The sequence below is a fragment of the Embiotoca jacksoni genome, unplaced genomic scaffold (assembly GCF_022577435.1).
Source record: "Embiotoca jacksoni isolate LCO1_2020_lvr unplaced genomic scaffold, fEmbJac1.0.p SCAF_1, whole genome shotgun sequence".
Taxonomy (NCBI): Eukaryota; Metazoa; Chordata; class Actinopteri; family Embiotocidae; genus Embiotoca; species Embiotoca jacksoni.
This window is the reverse complement of record NW_027185229.1, coordinates 15,518,170-15,542,010: the sequence shown is the minus strand read 5'-3', so window position 1 is coordinate 15,542,010 and position 23,841 is coordinate 15,518,170. Positions and strand designations below refer to the sequence as shown.

The window sequence follows — 23,841 nt, the reverse complement described above, 5'->3', positions numbered from 1 at the left end:
TATCTGCGATACCTGCGGCAAAGCAAAGAGAGAAAGTGTGTTTGTATATGTGTGTGAATGAGTGCCCAACCGCCCCTCCAATCTACACACTCACACACACCACCCGTGCTCTCGGCCCCCATATCGCGTGTTAATTTACAGTGCCTCTCTTATCTTGGCAGGTGGGTAAAAGCTGGCAGAGCAAGTTCTGGAGCCACACGCACACTCATCCTTTCCCCCTCCATCTTTTCATCCTTCCGCCTCTCGTTTATCACGTCTAGGAGACTTCGTAGGGGGGTGGAGATAAAAATGAGCCTTGGCAAGAGGCAGTCGGACAGAATGGATATCTTAGCTCCTCATCCAGCTAGCCCTGTTAGCACTCTCACCTACTCTGGGGGGGGGGGGGGGGGGGGGGGGGGGGGGGGGTTGGACATGGGAGGTGCTATAATGGGATGTAGAATAGGGCAAATATGTTAAACTGCGGATTTTGACTCCATTAGAATGATGGATTTGACTTTTTGTATTTTGTACTGTCACAGTCATAGTTGAAATTTCAGTACTTATAGATGTACTTAGAACTGGAAACAGGTCATGGATGCCAGCTAAAAATCCACCAGTGAAGCAAAATTAAGACTGCATCCCCTTTTTGCTTGATTAGCACATTTTTCTGATGGTGTTGAGAATGTGAAGTCTCAGTACTTTTGCTATTGAATCTGGACGGATGGAATGCTAAAGATGTTTTTTTCTTTATTTGTTTATTTATTTTGTATGTACTTCATAGACTTAATCAACATTCAAGGTACAGTGTCTTATTTGGTATCTTAAAGTGCAAGTAACCGAAGCAACAATAGTGTGTTTAGAAATCTAAATTCTGAGCACGATCTCAGCCTGATCTCACAAAAATGTGTAAAATGACCAGGCTGCCACATGCTGGAACCACAAAAACAACGTGAACAGAAAGTCCGTTATGATCTTCTGTCGTGGTTGCCACATGAATGTGAAGAAAAATTAGAGGATGTTTGTATAATGGGATTTTTTCTTTGTTAAGAGGAGGTTCGCTGAATGATGACATACAACAGCAACGGGTTGGGATAGTTTTTAAAAGCTTGTTTGACTCTTTCCATGGTGACAGAGTGCCTAACTTTAAAGAAGTCCACTTAGCCCTACAATGTGTTTCAAGTAATCATTTTAACACAAGTCATTATCTTTCGCTTACCCTTCCCAAAAGTCTTTTCTGACTCAAATTATCGAGGCTTTGCACTGTCACACTGTAAAATACTAATTATTTTTTTTAACAGTGATGAACAAATGATCTCAGAAATATGAAAAAAGGCCATGACCTACTAATGCTGTATAATGTGGTGCTGGCTCATAATTTAACAATGTAGTGCAGTGTTAAGAGTTGGTTTTAGTTATAAGGCCAGATGGTGACGTCGTTTCCACGTCCAATGGTCCACTTAGACATTCTCTTAAATAAACCAGACATATTAATCATCTTGAACTGCAACAAAAGCAAATGCATGTGTCCTTGTTTTGTATTAAATTGGACAATTGATTGAAATGTATTTGGGTGTGAAATGAGTGTGATCAGATGTCCACTCTACATACAAATTATAGTATGTTAAATATAAAAAAATGTCTTGACTATTATTATTATTATTATTATTATATATTATTATTTATTTATTTTGTGTCTCCCCAGTGGAGAGATATAAACTCCCTAAGTCACCTTCTCTGGGGATCTTAAAGTCCAAGGACCGAGTCATCAGGTAGCCAAATCCTCCTATTTATTGCCTCCTGTCTCTCTATGCTGTTCTTTTCTCTCTTCACTCTCCCCTTACCTCAACTGGTCGAAGCAGATGGTCGGCTACCTCTGACTCTGGTTCTGGTTCTGTCGCAGGTTTCTTCCTGTTAAAAGGGAGTTTTTCCTTCAAACTCTTCCTCTTGTCGGAATTGTTAAATTGTTGCGTTAATTTCTACATAAGGTTATGTGATAAAGACTTTACGATCTTAAGTGCCTTGTGATGACTTGAGTTGTGATTTGCCGCTATATAAATAAAATGGAATTTAACCTAAATAGAACTTATGTATATCTACCAGTAAAATATTTTCCTGTCTAACCGTTTTAAGCCTGTGGTGTTTGTAAGAGCCACATCTTTATCCAAGCTGTGTTTGAGCCCGCAATACACACCATCGACATGTGATATGACAATCATATCATGTGAGACTTCTTGCGTCACCTCATCTTGTGCTTAAGAGAAGACTAGAGAAGCGTGGTGGGTGTGGTGAATTTTTTTTATTTTGCGAGATTTAACAGAAATTCTGCAGCACGTTTTTGATCTTCATGCCCGTTGTGTTTAACTTTCAGGGTGTAACATTTCCCCCATGAGCTTAACCTCAATTTAAATTCAGTGAACATTAGCTTGCAGGCTAATACTCTGTTAGCAGTCTTTTTGAAATACTCTCAGATCTCTCTCTCAGGAAAGTATACTGGTTGTCACTTCAACATAATCTCTGATGTTGAATTCACTGAAATCTTCCCCATTACATGAAGTAGGGTTTTAGACTTATAACCAGAAGACTGTTGGCTCTGTGTAGTGCATGGGAGCCATCCAAGTTGCCTTTTTTTCACTAGCATATACTATAATGTCATGCTTTGTATTCAAGCTGTGATGGCCGCTGTTAGAAAGGCAGTATAAAGACTGCACACATTCAACTTTTGTATCTTATTGCTGTGCCCACAGGACTTTAAAGGTAAGTAGAAACAGTTGGTCAGTGGGTGAAGTCTGGAAATGTTTTTTATAAAATTATTTTAAAAAATAAATATCTATATATTGTGGGATCGGATAAACAACACAACAGTAAAAATAAATAAATACATAAATAAAATAAACAAACAATTTCGTAAATATCAATTGACCTTTCACAGATATTTGTCTTGCTTTGTCACTCTTCCCACACATGTTTTCCAAGTTTATTTTATCTTCCTTCAGATTATTTTAGAAGATGAAACTCCAGCAATTGGGGAACACTACTACAAAATTATTGTTTATACATTTTATTTTGAGAAAGAAATCATGGTTCTGCTGTTAATTTAGTTTCAGAGGATACATTGTGAGGCATTATACTGTATAGACCTCCAGTTTTGACCATCTGGCATCAGTGTAGGACACTTAAATGTAATTGTAATTAACCCGCCCGTTGTCCTTGGGTCAAAATGACCCGCAACTGTGTTCAACCAAGTTCTATTTTATTTTCATATTTTTTGGGATCATTGGTGACAAGGAGGCTGTGAGGGTTTCTTTAAAGAATGATCACCAATGATCCCAAAAAATATGAAAATAAAATAGAACTTGGTTGAACACAGCTGCGGATCATTTTGACCCAAGGACAACAGGAGGGTTAAGGTTTATGTATTGATGGCGATGGCAGACTTGTATACAAGTAATATTTAAGCCACAATTCGCCTTTTGCTGGCAACTGCCCTTGGTTCCCTCAAATACCAGGGCTGCCCGCTTTGTAACCGGCCTTGATCCACAGCTATTCTATTATTATCAACATTTTATCTTATTTACATTATGCATGCATATCTAATCTATTTCTGTTTTGGGAAAACCATGTCATCAATACAAAAATCACAATTCCTTGAACCAAGTTATTCCTTGGACATGTTGTATTTATAATTCAAGTTACTTGAATGTGTATACAGAGCACAGTCAGTATTAAAATAAACTGTATCCACTTAGGAAAGAGTCCGCACAATAGTAGACATGATATGCAGAGTATATATTCTTAAGACACACTAAAAAGAGCTTAACATTATTTTTTTAAGAGCTTCCAATCAAAGAAAACCCTGAGTGCACAGCTACGTTTTTTTTTTTTCACCGTTAGATGACCTACAGCTTGGCTTGACAACTCACAATCAACCAGACAAAGTGCTGGTTAAGACTGCCTGTAGTTGAATTCATACATGTTTGACTTTTGACGAAAGCATACAGCAGAGGAATACGAATGTCCAGGACACAGGGGTGTGTGTAAATACACACACAAAGTGCAGGGTGACATACTCCAGCTGAAGACATGTGCTGTGCTGCTTGGCAGTGCTGTGCTTGGCATATTAACCAGAGCATTACTGTTTAAAACAGCAGGTAGGGGAGCAGCAGATCCATACTTCATCATACCATTCAAAGGCCCTATTAGGCAACAATTACTAAATGGCAAGGCTTGTAAATCATACATCATTCATGTGGAGCACTCAGAAAACGGATTAGAACACAAATGAAGACAACATTGAAAGATAGGAAATAGAGAGTCAAGGAAATGTTTGGCTTGCTGAAAACTAGAATCATGATTTTTATGAAATCTGCTTTGGATATTACATATTTATGATTCCTGGAGGAAGAATCCTCGAGTTGTTTGTGACATCTGACATGTCACCAAAAAAACAATATTATGCCAAGTACCACACTACAAATAGCAGATTCTGACAGGCTTCTCATAGTATCAGCTCAGTCAATTTGGACACGAGTTTTCCTGTATCATAACCAAAAAACAGAATGCAACTAAACTGTCCAAAAACATTTGTTCTCTTAAGAAAAGGAATTCTTCAAAACAATCAGCTTCTGTCCAACACTGACAAACTTCACATATAAATATGGGCATGAATCATGACCTGATGATGGTGCAAGCTGAACAAGTCAGGGGCAAGTTAATACAATAATTTTTTACAGTTACATTTTTGGTTCAAATCATCTGTGAACCAAAAATGTGAAACTCCTGAAGGCACTAGAGGACCATTAAAGTCATTAGGAAAAATCCTTTGGGAACCATGAATGCTTGTACAAGATTCATGAGCAATACAACTAATATTTGCCTTGATTTTTTGTTCTGGAACAATGAAGTAGTGGACTTACTAACTGAGTGACACTGGCATGTTTGTAGCATGACTACATATGCAGTTGGGATTAATTTACACTAAGGAAGCAAGACATTATAGCCACTAGTGCCTTCTATGCTACTTGTGCTTTGCGTGCCAACAAAACAGCTGTAACCTAGTGAAGCTGAATACTTCTGAAGGGGCCTTGTAGCATCTCACACCAAGACATTAGCAGTAGATCATTTGATTTGTTGTTTCTCTAGTTGGAGCTGTCTTGTTCTACCTCCCAATACCCCTGATTGGCTGAACCTTTCAGTGTAGGACTTAGGGGGTCTATTGGGAGAAATGGAATATAATATTCATAATAAATTCATTTTCATTAGTGTACAATCACCTGAAACTAATAACCATTTTATTAGAATGACCAAAGGGAACAGGTCCCCTTCCATGGAGCCGCCATGTTGCGCCACCATGTTTCTACAGAAGCCAGAACGGACAAACCAAACACTAGAGAGGGACATTTGCATTTTTCGCAAGTTGCATGGCCACCGTGGATTCTCTTACAAGATTGCAATTTGCAACCTCACCATAGATGCCACTAAATCTTACACACTGGTCCATCAGCGGTTTATGACTGAAGGACCAATTTCCCCCAAATGTACTCCACATTTCCTCCAAATGTGGAGGAAATGTCCTCCACATTTGGAGAGATTAATTGAAACTGAAAACACAGGAGACACCGGAATATTCAGACAGAAGTTTACACAACACTCAGTAACATGTACAGAAGAGGAACAAGGAGGAACATTACCTTTCAGCAACAACACACATATAAAATTAGATCAAACGTGTTATTATGGCTTTAGCTGAACTGTGTATAAAGCCTGGATATATGCGCTGTGTGCCTTTGCTTGCCATGATTTCATTAACAATCGGAATTTCAGCTTCTGCATTTCAATCAGCTGGGAAAACTGCACCACACATCACACAAACACTGAATTCAGGTCAGTTGAAAAGGGAGAGACAACTGATTTAACAAGTGGGCTCAAGTTTTGAATATATATATATATTGTTTTTACAATAATGCCAGATGGGAGGAATAAGTGTTGGTTCCTTTTTTTGCACTTTGGATTTGGATTGCACATGCAGATTCTATATAAGCATACAGAATAAGTCCAGTATTCTTTTAATCTCTTCACTCCTGCTGGACCCACTTGTGTGATTGTTATAAAAATGATTCACTGTCAGAATGAAACTGTTTAAAAACATTTTTTAATTTAGAGCCCTTAAACAGGCGGTTAACTTGTCTACACAGGCCATGTAGCAAAAGCATCAACTGTTTACACTGTTAGTGTCTGTATATGATCTGTGCCGTGATAGTACTGCTGTTCAATCAGAGATGTTTGATGATTACATCCACTGTTGTAAGTCTGGAGGAACTCATGCTGACCAGACTAGTTGGCAATTTACACTTGTCAAGATGTAATATGTTCTGTGGTGGCAGACATACAAATCAGTGGATAGATTTTACTCATAATTACTTTTCTGGTACCATTGTTGCATCTTTACTGTCTTTATAGCAAAACGTACCTTTTATAATTTTACCTTTAATACGTTTTGTAATTAAAGTAATGAAAACAAAATCATCTAAATTGAGAAGTGAGCGTCATCCAAATGCTGGGCCTTCTGAGTGCTTGTGTATATGCATCCATGTGTGTCCTTTTAGTTTTCCATTCTCTGCCAGAAGAGATAGCATTGTGCACTATAGCAGGCGGTCAGTAAAGTTGCTAGACAGCAATCAAACTATGTTCCTATCACACTGCTGCTGCTGCGGTCATGTGAACCAGCATCAGAGGCCACGCTGAGAGAGCTTTACAATCTGATACTCCACTCGCTCACATTCAGCCATTTCTCATACACTCTCGACAGCTTACTGTCTGACCACAAATACACAAAAACAACCTGGATCATTTACAATTCTGGGAGAAACAGACAGTCGAGAAAAGTTCTCCGAGACATTTTCGGTGACTTAAGGGCTTTTGTTTTGTGAATGTTTAATTTGAAATAGATGATAAAGTGACCAAAATTAAATAAATACAAATTATTGTTTGTGCATGCATTACAGATTCATTGGCAGTACTAAGTTTTTTCACTAATTCCTAATGCTGAAACAAATATGTCCATTGCACATTTAGCCAGTGAATCAAATCACAAAGTTGACATGCAATGCTAAGGTACATCCAAAGACTGGATTTCAGCAAGCAGCAACGATTTAAATGTTAATCTAAGCTGTTCCAGGTACATACAACTTTGTGTTAGATGTTCTGTAATTCCTTGTATTTGTTCTGTAAAAAATAGATATTTTGGTACTGATTATTGAGGAAAGTATCTACAGTTAACTCGGACTCCTTTTTACTCTTTGAAGAAAAAAACAGGAAATTAAACAGTAGTCATTGTGGTGAAATTACTTGGAATATTACTGAATTGTCTTTTCTGAGATTGTCTACAGACTTTTAGCCTTATCATGGAAATACAGTCTCAGTAATTTCATTTGCATATGTTTGTGCAACAGAGCATTCATCTCTATGTCTCCTCATTTGCTTAAATGTACACCTGTCCCTCATTTATACATACACACATGCTTTACTATGTCCATGGGAGTATACTGTACTGGACCAAAAACCTATGAGTGATGGAGAAAATCTGAATGCATGTTTGGATTCGGTGTGCAAAAATGCATGAACAGCTTTTTTGCATCGGACCGAATTTTTGTTGACCTGTATAATTTTAGACTAAACACTTTTAGACTTATCCCTTGTGGTTTTCAGAAATATCAGTACGCTATCCGGTGTGGCCTTAAAGGACTTAGCTCAGCTCAGCCAAACTGCCAATATTTAATATGGCACAAGGCAGAGGTGTGTGTGTGTGTGTGTGTGTGTATCTCTAGGGAAATAGAATAGTTGACTGAGAGCCTCAGTCAATAAGAAAATAGGCTTCATTTTCACTGGAACTCAGTAAATGTGCTACATAAAAACTTTTCCTTACCAATGTCTCAGCGCTAAATCAATTGTGATGGCATGTTATAAACCTAGCAATTGAAAAAACAACAGCCCAAGAAAGCTTTTCCATGCATTCATCGAAGAGGTTATGTGTTTTGAGCACAGTCTTTGATTTGTACACTGGCAGACAGGTAAGCAATATTTTGAAAAAAGAAAATGCATAATTTCCATGCAGGACAGGCCTCTTTATGCAACTTTGTTAAAAGGTTTGAGAGGAAAAAAACAAAACCGGGAGGGAAGAAGATTATAATATCAAGCTGAACTGTCAGCATGCTGATATATCAAATGTCAAACAATACATATTCATCTGTTTGGCTGGCCACAGCAAAGAGACAGCGCTCTAGAACAGGTCCAAACAGGGAGATGGCTGACATTTCAGCATTCAGGAGACTGACAGCTGCACATAAGCAACATGCAAATACACAAACTCTCAGAAACGCCCGTACACACTCATATTTCAACACTTGGCATGTTGCAGTGAGTTTGGTTGGGATGATTTTGAAGCTAAATGAGTCTCTTTTGCCATTAATCTATTTTGAAAGGTTTTTCCTGGTGTTTAAAGACAAGCTCTTTCAGTAGTTGCTCGTAACGACATCTATAGCTTAATATCTTTTTAAATCTATGCGCAGATCATTAATGTTGAAACTATTTGTGTTCTCTATAATTACAGAGTTTACTCCCATCCTACAAAAGCTTAAATAAAGATTTGCACTTTTTGAAAGAGTACATTTTCAGGACAGTTGCCATGTGTGCACTAGCATACACAACAATATGTTCGAGTGCAATTTGTGCATCTTAGCCAGTGCTAACAATACGATTGTGGGATTCTTCCTAAGTAATAGATCAAACATCCTGAACTCAACCATCTGAACCTATCCTCAACCAGCAAAATATGGCAATTCTACTTTTTCTCAGTCCAAGAGCAACTGATTTCAGTTTTATCCAGTTTTATTGGTCTCAAAATATACACTTGTATTAAAGACATTTAACTATTTGCATTCACATGGTTCATTCCCAGGTTTTGTCAAGGATTGTTAGATTGAACTTACCTCTACAGGGTAACGCCGGCCATTGATACTGTGTTCAGAGCCCTCAGATCCATTGCTCGGACCCCAATGAAACTCCACTTTTTCTGCTTTAAACCTCCCTGGTAGGCCTGCTCCTCGAACAAAGTAATCATCCTTCAACATAATGGCCACTGGAAGACAGAAGAGCAGAGAAAAACAGAGATGGAGTAAAAAAAAAAGATGTTGTGGTCATACATCACTGAACATCCTTTTCAGCATCCACAGTAATCATTCCTCTCAAAGAAACAGACGGAAAAAGAAAATTGGTGTCTGTCGTAGGATCACTTGAAACACAACCAAACTGTGCATGAGGACACATACACGGCATTAAATCCCTTTAAGGTTTGAACAAACAGATAAAAGGACGTATTCTGAGGACATGCTAAAGGTAGATTTGTGTTTATCTTTTAGATTTGCTCCGAGGAGGACGTGCTCACACAAGACCATTTCTGTCATTTCCCATCAGCCTCTGAGGTGAGTTCTTAAATGAGCGGCTAATTTGCCAAGTAAAATGGTTCTCTTCAGCCAATGATAATTGCCCTTGCAGGGTCCTTTGTTATTCCATCACATTTAGCTGAAATATCGTGAGAAATAAGACAGGCCCTTATTTTCACATTCACAAATGGTTCTGAAAGAATTTCTATGTTCCATTAACCACTGCAGTGCCTCCTTTCCCTACTCCATCAGCCAGTTCTGTCACATGTATAGAGAAAGCACTCAAGTGAATAGGGATTCATCATTTCATCCAGATTTTGGCCTAGACTAATGAGTCATGAATTATCACCTACCCATGATAACAGTTTAATACACTCTGTTTGCATGACATACTATGAATGTTGAAATGTTCAGTTGAAAGTGGAACCCTAAAGTTGCCATATCTCAGTCAGAACTCTTTCAAGGATGGTTTATTACATCCGAGGGTCATTTTCTTCACCACTTAGAATAACATTTTATTCACCAAATAACTTTGTAAAGGTTGTAAAGAAGCAAACACTTCATCCAGAATATCTAAACTTCCCTATATGAAGGTCAAACTGACGGTGAATATACTTGAATTGTTGCCTCACAAATTGTCATTAGAGAGAAATTGTGAGTATGGTTCATTTAGAAAGTATATTTATGAACTGTGATTGAAGTTTACAAAGTGTAAGTTTATTTCAAAGCACAATTTAATACAAAAGCTGTTCAAAGTGCTTTACAGAGTAATAGAACTGCAGATAATACAAATGCATTCATATTTCCCTCCATCCTGACTAGTCTCCCAGTTCCTGCCACTGAAAAACATCCCCACAGCATGATGCTGCCACCACCATGCTTCACTGCAGGGATGGTATTGGCCAGGTGATGAGCGGTGCCTGGTTTCCTCCAGACATGACGCTTGGCATTCAGGCCAAATAGTTCAATCTTTGTTTCATCAGACCAGAGCATTTTGTTTCTCATGGTCTGACAGTCCTTCAGGTGCCTTTTGGTAAACTCCAGGCGGGCTATCATGTGCCTTTTACTGAGGAGTGGCTTCCGTCTGGCCACGCTACCATACAGGCCTGCTTGGTGGAGTGCTGCAGAGATGGTTGTCCTTCTGGAAGGTTCTCCTCTCTTCACAGAGCAACGTTGGAGCTCTGTCAGAGTGACCATCGGGTTCTTGGTCACCTCCCTGACTAAGGCCCTTCTCCCCCAATCGCTCAGTTTGGCCGGGCGGCCAACTCTAGGAAGAGTCCTGGTGGTTCCAAACTTCTTCCATTTACGGGTGATGGAGGCCACCGTGCTCATTGGGACCTTCAATGCTGCAGAAATTTTTCTGTACCCTTCCCCTGATCTGTGCCTCGATACAATCCTGTCTCGGAGGTCTACAGACAAGTCCTTGGACTTCATGGCTTGGTTTGTGCTCTGACATGCACTGTCAACTGTGGGACCTTATATAGACAGGCGTGTGCCTTTCCAAATCATGTCCAATCGACTGAATTTACCACAGGTGGACTCCAATCAAGTTGTAGAAACATCTCAAGGATGATCAGTGGAAACAGGATGCACCTGAGCTAAATTTTTTTGTGTCGTGGCAAAGGCTGTGAATACTTAAGTGCGTGTTATATTTTCGGTCTTTATTTTTAATAGATTTGCAAAAAAACTTTTTTCACGTTATCATTATGGGGTATTGTGTGTAAAATTTGAGGGAAAAAAAAATAATTTAATCCATCTTGGAATAAGGCTGTAACATAACAAAATATGGAAAAAGTGAAGCGCTGTGAATACTTTCCGGATGCACTGTACATGTCCATGCTCTTCACTGGTGCTAAGCAAGAACAACAGCACTAAATGTTGTTTAGTTGTTCCGTTGTTTAGTACTACTAAACAATAGTAATACTGTTTTTGGGGTTTTTTTTGCCTTAAGAAAATAAATACTCAACACATAATCACGTCAAAGTGATAAAAGGAAAAATATGTATTCTATAAAGAAATGATTAAACAGTCCCTCCAGGAAAATCGCAATCACAATAAGTAATACAAATTCAAGCATTCTTCATAATTGCAATTTAGCACTTTTGCTAAATTCATGTGATTTTTCTGCAAAATATTTACTCAACAGAAGCTTTGCGAAACGTTTTACTGCATAAAGTAGCCTTTCCAAACAAAACTCACTTTATTCACAAAACAACTTATTTACAATCAGCTTTGGCTCTACTATCTGGAACAAGTGGAAAAGCCTGAAGTGACTGGGTTTGTAGAAAATGTGATCTTGTCATTGGAATGAGGAATACTGTACATTAAATTAGGTTTATACCCACTTCAAGTTGGAGGGAATTGCACTTCTTTTTTGGTGCATACAGTAGGGCTATGTGTTAAATTAATATTATCTCAAGCTCTTATTTTGGCAGCAGCCTTTGTAGGCTTTGTTCTCTATATTACAGTCACAGAATGTCTGTCCTATGTCACTTTTATAAATGTATTGTAACTTTAAGCCCTGAGGTTCTCAAAGTTAAAAAAATATATGAAAAAACTTTACAACTTTTTGTTTCAACAAATTACATCACAACTTTTGAGGAAAAACTGATGCAAAATCAAACATTTCTGATAACAACAATCACAAAAAAAAAAACCTGGCGGGACTAATTAAAATAATAAATGCGATCACTTTTAACAACTTTGAATTATGTCAAAAATAATCATGCATCAAACGATCATGCATTACCCTAACACATGTCTAAATTATTTACTTGATTTCAATATTGTTTGCATGACCATGTCACCAGAAGTTTAATTTGGCCAAATTGTAATTATTAATATCTTTTTTTACTTAGCGCTTTTATTGAGAGACAAAGCATAATGAGTCACCACAAAGATTTAGCAGCAGTTTGAGCAGGTTCAGTTTGTGTTCTTGTTTTTATCATGAGCCCTTCAGGGATTTCAATGTTCCTCCTTTTTTCTTCAATCATATTTTTCCTCCATCACTCGCTGATTGTACCTGTTCAGACTTTCTCTGTAAAAATACATTTTCCGGATTCATACCGTGCTGATTTGGCTTCTGGTCAGTTCAGTCACTGGGACTCTTCCTTTAATCTTGGATTAAACAGCCTCTTTTGTCACCACATCAGACAGGAGCAGCTTCACATTATCTCTTTCGATACACAGATTATACTTACTGGCTACTTGGTATAGTCATTATTGAACACTTGAATATGCAGTATCTGGTGTAAGATACCAACAGTATGAAAGGACTGCATAGTCTATATGGATTGTATCAAGTATTTTTGTTCAGATTATTGTTTATAATTATTTTGTTTATTTTTTTACTTCTAAGAAAGAAAAAAATATATATATTTCACATTCAAAGTCATAAACTACAGTCAAGTCTCGGAATCGGGTTTGTTCTGCAGGATGTGTGGGATGGTTCAGCCCCTCCCTGCCTGCTTTTATGGTTCCATCACAGCATTCAGCAGCATCTCAACCAGGTGATCTCTCCATGGATAAAATGCTCATCTGTCGTTTACAAACTACAGAAACTATGCATAATTCATGGAAAAACACAGGGACATTTGTCTTGTTAGCCATGCATTATGTAGCGGGGGGAGAGCAGAAGCTGCGCGCCATTTTGTTTCGCAGCTGTTGTTTGTGTTAGCATTTTTACATGGCTCCCTACATGCTGCAGCTCCCCAAATCCATTTAATTTATGCTCTGCTGTGTTTCTTACTTTGCAGGTGGTCATCATCATCATCATCATCATCTTTTCTTTCTATGGGTGGCCTTGGGGAGATGGATTGTATTGCTAAAGGCCTGGGGACAATCTGCATCAAACATGTGGGAAATGTTTCATGTTGACAGCAATAATGAGGTCCTCGCTTTCTCTGTATGTGTCTCTGCTTGTGCTAGTGGGTGTGAATGCTGGTGATCCTACACCTGAAGGTCAGCTACTCGGTCTACTCCCACAGAGGATGACAACACGCTGTTTGTCAGCTTCACCTGATTGAGCTGCCTGAACTCCGACAAACAGATGTCTCACATTTCAGTGACATGCAGCCACTTGCTCAAGATGCAGCGGCTGGGAAGTGGACAGGACATTGCTCTGTAACCTTAATCAGTCACTGGAAGTCTGGAACAGACATGGGTACAGCAACAAGGCTGCCAAGGGAATTTGCGAGCACTGAGGGATACTTTGTTCTTCAGCTCTTTTGTCCTTTAATCACTCTGGGATTAGTATTATGACTAGGATAGCCATATAGCCATTTTGAGATGCATTTGATGTGTCATTATATAACAATATGTTTTAAAGGAATTAGGGTGCTTAACCAAAGTATGTCACTAGTCACTAGATTTCTAAACAAAATCTGGAACTGCCTTCAATGTAATTTGCACTTTTCTCACAAAAGCCAGCAGTTTCCTGATGCTTCCAGCCTTTCAGTGTCAGTCACATATTTGGGACCTTTCACTGTCCTTAATCCACCAATTCTAAAGTGTTACTGTATCAGTGAGGCAGCAAACCGATTTTAAAAATGTTGCCATCACATGCTGTCTTTCTTTGGCCTCATATTTCACCAAGGTTCAGCTTGTGCTGAGAAGCTTTGGGCTGTCAATTGATTTTAGGAAACAGCAAGGTGAAGTAATGGATACAACAAATTGCAAATGTCCCTGAGCAATAGCTTGGTGTACAGATGAAACGATAATGGTCTCAAACGTTAAGTTTTGTTAACCCATCCATCCATCCAGACCACTTCTCTTGTCGACTTTTTTGCTCAACAATTACATCACCAGACCTCCTCCTTTGCCTCCATTATAATTACTCTGGCAACTAGTTTGCATTGTAATGTAATGGTACTGTAAATGTAGTAGCCACCATGGCATTGTTTCTTTATGAGGGGATATTTTCAAAGTTAAAGTTTGTTGTGGTTACCCAGGGTTATGAGAATTACCTAAAAAAAATAAACTCAAGAAAGAACTGTAGCTAAGAGTACAACAGCAGCACAATCTATGTAAGGTATGTCGTTTGTTCCATCTGATATTTACAGTGGGTACGGAAAGTATTCAGACCCCTTTAAATGTGTCACTCTTTGTTTCATTGCAGCCATTTGCTAAAATCAAAAAAGTTCATTTTATTTCTCATTAATGTACACTCAGCACCCCGTCTCGACAGAAAAAAACAGAAATGTAGAAATTTGTGCAAATTTGTTAAAAAAAGAAAAACTGAAATATCACATGGTCATAAGTATTCAGACCCTTTGCTCAGTATTGAGTAGAAGCACCCTTTTGAGCTAGTACAGCCATGAGTCTTCTTGGGAATGATGCAACAAGCTTTTCACACCTGCATTTGGGGATCCTCTGCCATTCTTCCTTGCAGATCCTCTCCAGTTCCGTCAGGTTGGATGTGAACGTTGGTTCACAGCCATTTTCAGGTCTCTCCAGAGATGCTCAATTGGGTTTAGGTCAGGGCTCTGGCTGGGCCAGTCAAGAATGGTCACAGAGTTGTTCCGAAGCCACTCCTTTGTTATTTTAGCTGTGTTTAGGGTCATTGTCTTGTTGGAAGGTGAACCTTCGGTCCAGTCTGAGGTCCAGAGCACTCTGGAAGAGGTTTTCTTCCAGGATATCTCTGTACTTGGCCGCATTCATCTTTCCTTCAATTGCAACCAGTCGTCCTGTCCCTGCAGCTGAAAAACACCCCCATAGCATGATGCTGCCACCACCATGTTTCACTGTTGGAATTGTATTGGGCAGGTGATGAGCAGTGCCTGGTTTTCTCCACACATACCGCTTAGAATTAACGCCAAAAAGTTCAATCTTGGCCTCATCAGACCAGAGAATCTTATTTCTCATAGTCTGGGAGTCCTTCATGTGTTTTTTGGCAAACTCTATGCGGGCTTTCATATGTCTTGCACTGAGGAGAGGCTTCCGTCGGGCCACTCTGCCATAAAGCCCCGACTGGTGGAGGGCTGCAGTGATAGTTGACTTTGTGGAACTTTCTCCCATCTCCCTACTGCATCTCTGGAGCTCAGCCACAGTGATCTTTGGGTTCTTCTTTACCTCTCTCACCAAGGCTCTTCTCCCACGATTGCTCAGTTTGGCTGGACGGCCAGGTCTAGGAAGAGTTCTGGTCGTCCCAAACTTCTTCCGTTTAAGGATTATGGAGGCCACTGTGCTCTTAGGAACCTTGAGTGCTGCAGAAATTATTTTGTAACCTTGGCCAGATCTGTGCCTTGCCACAATTCTGTCTCTGAGCTCCTTGGACAGTTCCTTCGACCTCATGATTCTCATTTGCTCTGACATGCACTGTGAGCTGTAAGGTCTTATATAGACAGGTGTGTGCCTTTCCTAATCAAGTCCAATCAGTTTAATTAAACACAGCTGGACTCCAATGAAGGAGTAGAACCATCTCAAGAAGGATCAGAAGAAATGGACAGCATGTGAGTTAAATATGAGTGTCACAGCAAAGGGTCTGAATACGTATGACCATGTGATATTTCAGTTTTTCTTTTTTAATAAATTTGCAGAAATTTCTACATTTCTGTTTTTTTCTGTCAAGATGGGGTGCTGAGTGTACATTAATGAGAAATAAAATGCACTTTTTTGATTTTAGCAAATGGCTGCAATGAAACAAAGAGTGAAAAATGTAAAGGGGTCTGAATACTTTCCGTACCCACTGTATATAGTGGGGTGTGATATCACAGCTTTTAGGGGCCACTGGCAAGTTTTTATACTTAAATACAGTACATCTGTTTAGTCAAACCAAGCTTGAAGTTGTTAGTTTGAATAAAATCTGCTATATCTGCTCCACTTTTCTTAAGAAATAGATGAGCATGTTACAGCAGCATCTGTTGTAAAACTGTATTTTTTTTTTTACTGTCTGCAATGAGGTATTTAATCACACCTTTTCCATTACTGAAGTCTTCACACTCATTATCAATGTAAATGCAAATCAGGTCTTTGACATCCATATGACTTGAACCACGGGAACTCGTAAACAACTGCAGGAGCCATATTTTTAATTTCCTTCGCTGTTTCCACTGCGTAGCTGTTTTAAAAATGAGTTGACATTTGCTTGTGTGGATAGCTGTATAATTAACAGAAATGACGAATGGCATTGTAAACATGTACGGTTTAATACACAGCCAGCATTAAAAGGGGATTTGACCAGAATATTTGACATTTCACAAATAGGCTTTATATGATGATGTGGGGTTCCGGGACCTTGGAAATAGTGCCAGCCCATTCTTGCTGGTAAATCAATGCACTGAGAGTACCAGTGTTTTCCCTACCATAAAAATGCTCTGGAAGTGTGCAGTAACTGTGGCTGAACTGCTGAAGTCTTAATTTGATGAGCATCCATGAAGCAGCTGCATGAAAAAGGAGTAATGAACAACACGGCAGATGTTGGATGGTCTACAAATTATCTAATTAATGGTTGCATCATGATGCGCCAAGAGTATTTTAATAATAAAATGGTCTTGCATTGTTATTTAGCAATTTACTTGGGACTATGATTTAAATATTGAAACTTCAGTTGATGATAAGGTATTTAAGCAGATTTCTTCTGCCATGTTCCACAGAACAAGTCTTGTATTTGTTGACCCCCATGAAGCCAGATTATTTACTTGGGTTGGGTTTAAAATCTTTTGATACCCGAGTCAGTTATTATTATTTAAAATAAATAAATAAATAATTAATTGTTTACAGTGATTCACTATAGGAAATATAAACATCCTTTTCTGCAAAACCCAGGAACTTGCTTTAATGGACAAAAGAAGCTGAAGTTCTCAACTGTTTAACATTATGTCAGATCCAAGTAGCAGTAAGAAATATCTCGCATATATCACAGAACACCAATTGCAATCAATAGCACAATACAACAACATACCAAAAACAGGAATTGGCAAGGCATAGTCATACACACAATGTGTACAATCTGTCTATTTTAATGTGCACACTTAGGTTAAGCGAATGCTCTATTTTCAAACTTTAATCAAGGCAAACATTTAAAAAGCGTATCTGTTCTCTACTTCGCAACTTTGTTGTTGTATGATTTTTGAACATTACCAATTCCTCCAATCCAATTTTGAAATTAGGATCCAAAACATTATCACAAGGCTCAGGTGAGCAGCTGTGTCCTACTGATTTAAAATGTTGCTGCTTGATATAAGATACAAAAAAATATATATGGTAAAGACACTTTTCTAAAACAATAAAAAACTCCCTCAAGAATTTGATTTAACAACCGAGTGAAGTTTGAGGTTGAAATGGATTTTTTTTATTTATATTTTTCTTATTGTAACTTTGACCACCATTCTGAGAATCAGAAACATTACCATGAGGCTTGATGGTTGTGTGGCATTGTTCTTTCACTTTTCATGCATGCTTAATTACGGTGCAGGAACATAAAAGGAATATCCTGCAATAAAAAGATTGAGAACAGCTAAAGATTCAAGTGTTCAAAGCTCACTTATGTAAGTACTGAACTTTTTGTGTGTCAAGAACTATAATATACATTTTGCAGATGGGTATATTTGTGTTTAATCCTCAGACCAGTCACTCACAATCACTGGAGCATGTTCATTTTCAATGCTTGGACTTTTGATGAAAGATGGGTTGTGTCCTGTTCCATCAGGATTATTGGAAAAACTTCAAGTGTGTTCTTTAGGTATTTAGATGGCTTAAGTATATATTAATAACAATAATATTATAAATAATACATTCAATTTTATTTATAGAGGACTTTTCAAGTAATAAGCAAAAAGTGCTTTCCAAAGTCAGACAATTAAAAAAAGATAAGCGATATAAATACATGTGTAGACATACAATAATACAACCATAGCACATATGAATGTACATAAATACATGTACATACACACAAGACCCTGAGTACAATTATTTAAAACCAACAGCTGATGACCACAGATGTGTCATTTGTTAGCCGTTAGGAAAAGCTTAGATTTAAAAGAAAAATGTATTTCCACGTTTTAGTTGGTCTCTCTTTTTTCAACATATTAATAGTCCATTTGGAAATGACACTGTTACATATTGAAACAAACCTTTTGTATCAATATGTAAAATTAACATACAGAAACTTTCAGAGGTTTACAAAGGTTGATTTACAACTAAAAGCTTTAAAGTTACTCATGAATATCACTTTACAAGTTTAAAACCTTATTGATCCTAATTTGAGCCCATGGAAGTGTGGGGTGCTTTTTTTTTTTTTGTCTGTATGGAGGTTTTAGGGGATGGTTGGAGATACATTAAACACAACTGAAATTTGCACTCTGTTCTCTAACCTATTCACTAACCTATTTCAAGGCTAGGATGATCTTTGTCCTAATGCAAGTCTTAAACTAACATGAACTTAGCTTCATGATTCCTTTCAAAAATGGGCCGTGCAGCCAGTGCGGGGAACAAATGGTGTTAAACCTCATCCTAACCTAATATGTAAAGGAAACATTTTACATTTTGGGAAATACTCTTATTCACTTTCTTTTTTGAAAGATACATGTGTGGATCGATACCACTCACATGTTTGTTTGAGATTGGAAATTGCTAGCCCAACTCTGTCCAACACAAACTAAATCCACGCTCTAGCTCCTCTTAAGATCATTGAAGAACACCAGGATTTATTGGTTTTATAACCTGCACAAAAAACAAAACAAAATAAAAACAATATGTAAATACGTTTTTTTTTTAGACATACTATCACTTTGACTCTTTGTATAGGCATGTTGGGTGGTCGGTCTAATGGTTTGGTTATGCTCTGGCTTTTCCTGTGCTGCCACCAACAGAATTATGCTCGGTGCACATATCCATTGGATTTGTGATATCTGTTGATGTTTTTAATAATTTCTCTTTCCACTCATGTGTCTAAACTTTTTGTCCAAGATACATTGTAATATAATGTTTTCTAGTCTTATTTATTTAGAATGGTATGATTGATATAGGATCTTTGTTACTAAAGCTAGGAGGAACGGATTTATTTTCACATCTTAATGAAGCTACAGTACGCCTCGAACGAACTGGTCAGTACATTTAAATGAATTAACACATGTGACACGCACATCCTTGATCCAGCAAATTATGGGATATTAACTATTCCTGTGATAAACTAACATCTGTGCTCCAGGCACTACTCAGAATCCTGTCAGCAGTGATGACAACCACCTGTGGCCTATCCCTCTCAAAAGCCTTTGATGGGAAAGTACCATCCATCTTTGTGACAACCTGGAATTGTGAAAAATACCTGTAGCTAACAAGGAGGGTCCTCAACATGCTAAGAGAGCCAAGTGCAGATGGCCCAATGCTGAATCCTACAGGCAGTGACACCTGCCATGCTACTTGTAATAATACAGATGCAGCATCACTGAATGGAAATTGGATGTGTAAATGACTTGCACCTATCTTGTTTTACGATTATGTGTGGGAAAGCGATGCGGCAGATGCTGGACATGCTGACACCTGCCAATGTGTCACACTTCAGTTTTCTCTATGGACTCTGGTCTGTCATAGCATTGTACACTTGAAAACATTTTGTCATAGACAACTGGCAACATTTCTTTGAACATGACCAATATTGCTATTTTGGGACAATGTCATTGTCTTAGCAAATGTGATGTGAACTGAAACATTATTTTAATTATAAAATTACAATTATGCATAAATAAATCATCTTGAAAAAAATGTTTTGGAGGAAATGCTACTGCTGTAAAAAAATAATGTTCACTGATTATATTTTACACAGTTCAGGAAGTCTTGTGTTGTAATGTCTGTCAGGATCTCTGCCTGTCCCTGTTTGTTGTTCCCTCTGTTTCCCCGATCAGTTCTATGTTTTGGTCGGTGTCTGGAGGGTGTGGAGTCATTCCACTGCCCGCCTCCAGTCCCCTCCCACTAACCACACCTCATTCAGTTGGCACAGTTGGTTCTGATTCCAGTAATCACCACCTGGCAGTATATCAATCCCGGTCCTGCACTTCACCTGCATCAGTCCGTCTGATCATCTCACTTGATACCAGGCTGCAGTTCACTAAGTCCGTTTGCTTATTCTGCAATTCCGGTTCTGACCCCCTGTCTGTCTCCTGCCTGCTGCAGTCTTTCCAGTGTGCCTGTCTGCTACCCTGTGGTATGTACCTGCCATCCAGTGACGATCCACCTGCACAAAAAAAGCCATCCTGTGATGTTCCGTGGAGATCACCGGTTAACGTGTCTTGGCAATCCTGTGTCGGTCCACGGGAAGCCACACAGTCGAACCTGCCTGCTGTCCTGTGTCGGTTCACGGGAAACCACACAGTTGACCCGGCACGCTGTCCCACACCGGTCCATGGAGATCACCAGGTATCCAGCCCCCCTGCTCAGACCACCTGTCTGCCACTGCTGAGGTTCCGCCCAAACTAACGCTGCCCGGTGTGGAGCGCCCTGCATTTCATCACAGGATTGCCTCCCTCGGACAATAATTCGGTCATCCGAACCTCTGTGGACCGTTTTTCTAAGGCTGCCCACTTTGTCCCCCTATCCAAACTACCCTCAGCCCGTGAGACAGCTGATCTACTGGTACGTCACATGTTCCGCCTGCATGGCATCGCAGTGGACATCGTCGCCGACCGTGGCCCTTAGTTCCCATCCCCAGTCTGGAAGGCTTTCTGTACCGCCCTGGGGGCCACGGTCAATCTCACTTCTGACTTTCACCCACAGTCCAATGGACAGACTGAGAGGCTGAACCAGGAGTTGAAAGCCATCCAGTGTTGATCCGGGGAGATCACCTGCACGAAGAAGCTGTCCTGTGTCATTCCTCGGAGATCACCAGTTGACGTGTCTTGGAAATCCTGTGTCGGTCCACGGGAAACAACACAGTCGACCTGGCCCGCTGTCCTGCATTGGTCCACGGAGATCACCAGGTATCCAGCCCTCCTGCTCAGTGTCAGTCCTCGGACACCACCTGTCTGCCTGCCTGCCGCCGTTGCGGTTCCGCCCAAACCTACGCTTTCCAGTGTGGAGTGCAGGGACGTGCTCACTAGCCAGCTTGGACCCTGTTCCTGCCCCAACCTTGGAAGGATCCTGGGTCGGTAGTGACTGTTGTTGGCTTACAGCCATTCTGGACTTGCCTCTGTGATCACACACAATCCCCTGGACTCTTCACCTGTTCTGTGTTAAGAATAAACCTGTGTCGTATCAAGTCATCTGCTGTGTGTGTGTATTTGGGTCCGTTCGAACACCACCTCATAACAATATCATGCAGCAGTCCTGAGGAGGTAGTCTGGGTTGATAATTTGGTGTACAGAGCACAGACTGCATACAGACAGAATGTGAAATAACAGAACAGTGGGGACCTCAAAGGTGATTCAAATGATTAACAAACAATATGAGCACCTTTTTACATCTCAGTCTGCTAGATTGTCCTTTTCAACACTGAGTTGAGAACTAAACAATCTGCATTGGGTGTTTGTGTTGTTTGTACTGTACCTGTTTTGCCAGTGTTCTTCATAGATGTCTTGTTGGAGGATTCAGAGTCAAAACCCTCTAGTGTCAGTTCCTGATACTCTGAGGATACTTTGGTATCCTGGTCCACAATGTTGACTGGTGATTGGTTTCTCTCTCTACATCCTGGGTAGGCAGACATCCAGCCCTCGTCTGGCCCATATATACCTGAGGAAGATAAGAAAGGCAAAAGGGTCTCATCACTAGAGGGTTACATGGATATTAAACTGAGATGCATGACAGAAAAGTGACCTTTCAGAACCATCTCATGTCTTCCTAAAACAGCTGGCAGTGACCACTGCCAAGTTGAATCCTAGTTAAACATTGCTAATAGTATAACCACCATGAGCCCCAAACAGAAGCAGCTGCTGAACAAGCACAATATTTTATTCATGTGGTCAATGGAGAATCTCAAAATGTCATTGTTGTGAGCACATGTTGTATCCCTGGATGCCCAGGATGAAATCATATAATGTGAATATAATATAATTCTGTATTTGTAATTCTGTATTTCTATGCTGATCTCCTTCTCAAATTCCCCTTCAGCAGCCAGTGACAGTCACAGCATCACATAGCAGACACGACACATCCAGAGGAAACTGATATGTGCGTGTATGTGTGAATGTGTGTGTGTGTGTGGAAGGACATCCTTTGACAGTAAATGTCCGGAGTGAAAGCCTGAGGCCAGAAGAGCACTTTTGAGTCACTTTTTGCAGAGACTGTGAGAGAAAGATAGTCAGAGGGAAAGCCAGGACTTAAATGTCAAAGGTGTTTACCAAAGAGCAGGGCTGTAGCTGCTGGGTACACTGGGGGCAGAATGTTGGATGAAGGCCCCCTCAACCCCGCCTCTGGGCAGAGTAAATTCAGAGCCAACAGGAACAAATATATGCTATATATAGCAGAGGTGTAAATAACATCAGACACTAGAATTTGCAGCAAAAACATTGTATTGTTTTCACAGGTGAAGAGGCCGCAACGTTTTGAACATAATATGAATATGAAAGTCAAGGTTTCTCTTTTGAGAGAGACTAATAATGATTACTGTATGCTGAGTTTTTAAAGTTTGGTCTTGTCCGTAAATCCGCAACTCAAACCAACGCAAATATTAGAACACTAAATCATGCACCAAATTATTACACTGAGTGAGGGTTAGTTAAACTGGCCTAAACATGGCTGTCTACATAAAAACAACATTTCAGTAATGCTCTAGAATATTTGATTGAAATATTTGTTTTTGAAATACATGGAACATACAAGGATGTTATAAGTTCCATAATAATGATGGTTGAACATGCTGTTGTGATTATGTTTCACGGCGCCTGCTGTACTGGGCAGTTTTTTTTCTCTTCCATCACTCTGGACTGGTCTGCGCATTACCTCATCTCACTGCAATCTGATTTGGATTATCTAACTGAAATAATAGGCACATGACCCTAATTAATTGCTCTACATTCAGCCCTATATTCAGATGTTCTCCTTTGTGCTCACAGCTGTAATGCCATTTCTCTCTCAGACAGCATTGTGAGCAGTGCAGACCAGTAATTCTCCTGTCGGTGGAAACTAGTTGATCTCTACAATGTGGAGGACAAGGCAGGATCCATTAAAAGCTTTTTTCCATGGAGATGTGACCAAAATCAGGCAAGGGGTATTGCTTTGGCATTCACTGTGATGCGTAGGAAAAAATAGCTCAAGATGTGTCGAGACAACTGTTGAAAATAGCAATCATCCTTTCTCTGAAATACAGGAAACTGTGTAAAGGCCAATGGTAGCAAATAACTTCCCCGTCATAGGCGTATTGATGTGTTACATTGAATTGCAGACAACAGCTATTTCATGTCCGCCCAAATCCACTAGTTGGTTATGTTGTTTACGGCTAGTTTGTGTGGTTTGTATGTTTATTTACAGGTGAACTTCACTGATTTTGCACATCAAG

The 23,841-nt window shown here is 39.4% G+C and overlaps 1 protein-coding gene across 1 annotated transcript in view; it reads right to left on the bottom strand.

The window, feature by feature from the left end:
* ptprga (protein tyrosine phosphatase receptor type Ga) overlaps window positions 1-23,841 on the bottom strand; it is a 378,044-nt gene that overhangs the window by 138,123 nt on the left and 216,080 nt on the right. The window contains exons 3-4 of the mRNA XM_069141477.1: window positions 21,894-22,076; window positions 8,964-9,112 (exon numbers count right to left, since the gene is read on the bottom strand). Coding sequence (XP_068997578.1) covers window positions 8,964-9,112; window positions 21,894-22,076 — 332 coding nt within the window. The remainder of the gene's footprint in view (window positions 1-8,963; window positions 9,113-21,893; window positions 22,077-23,841) is intronic.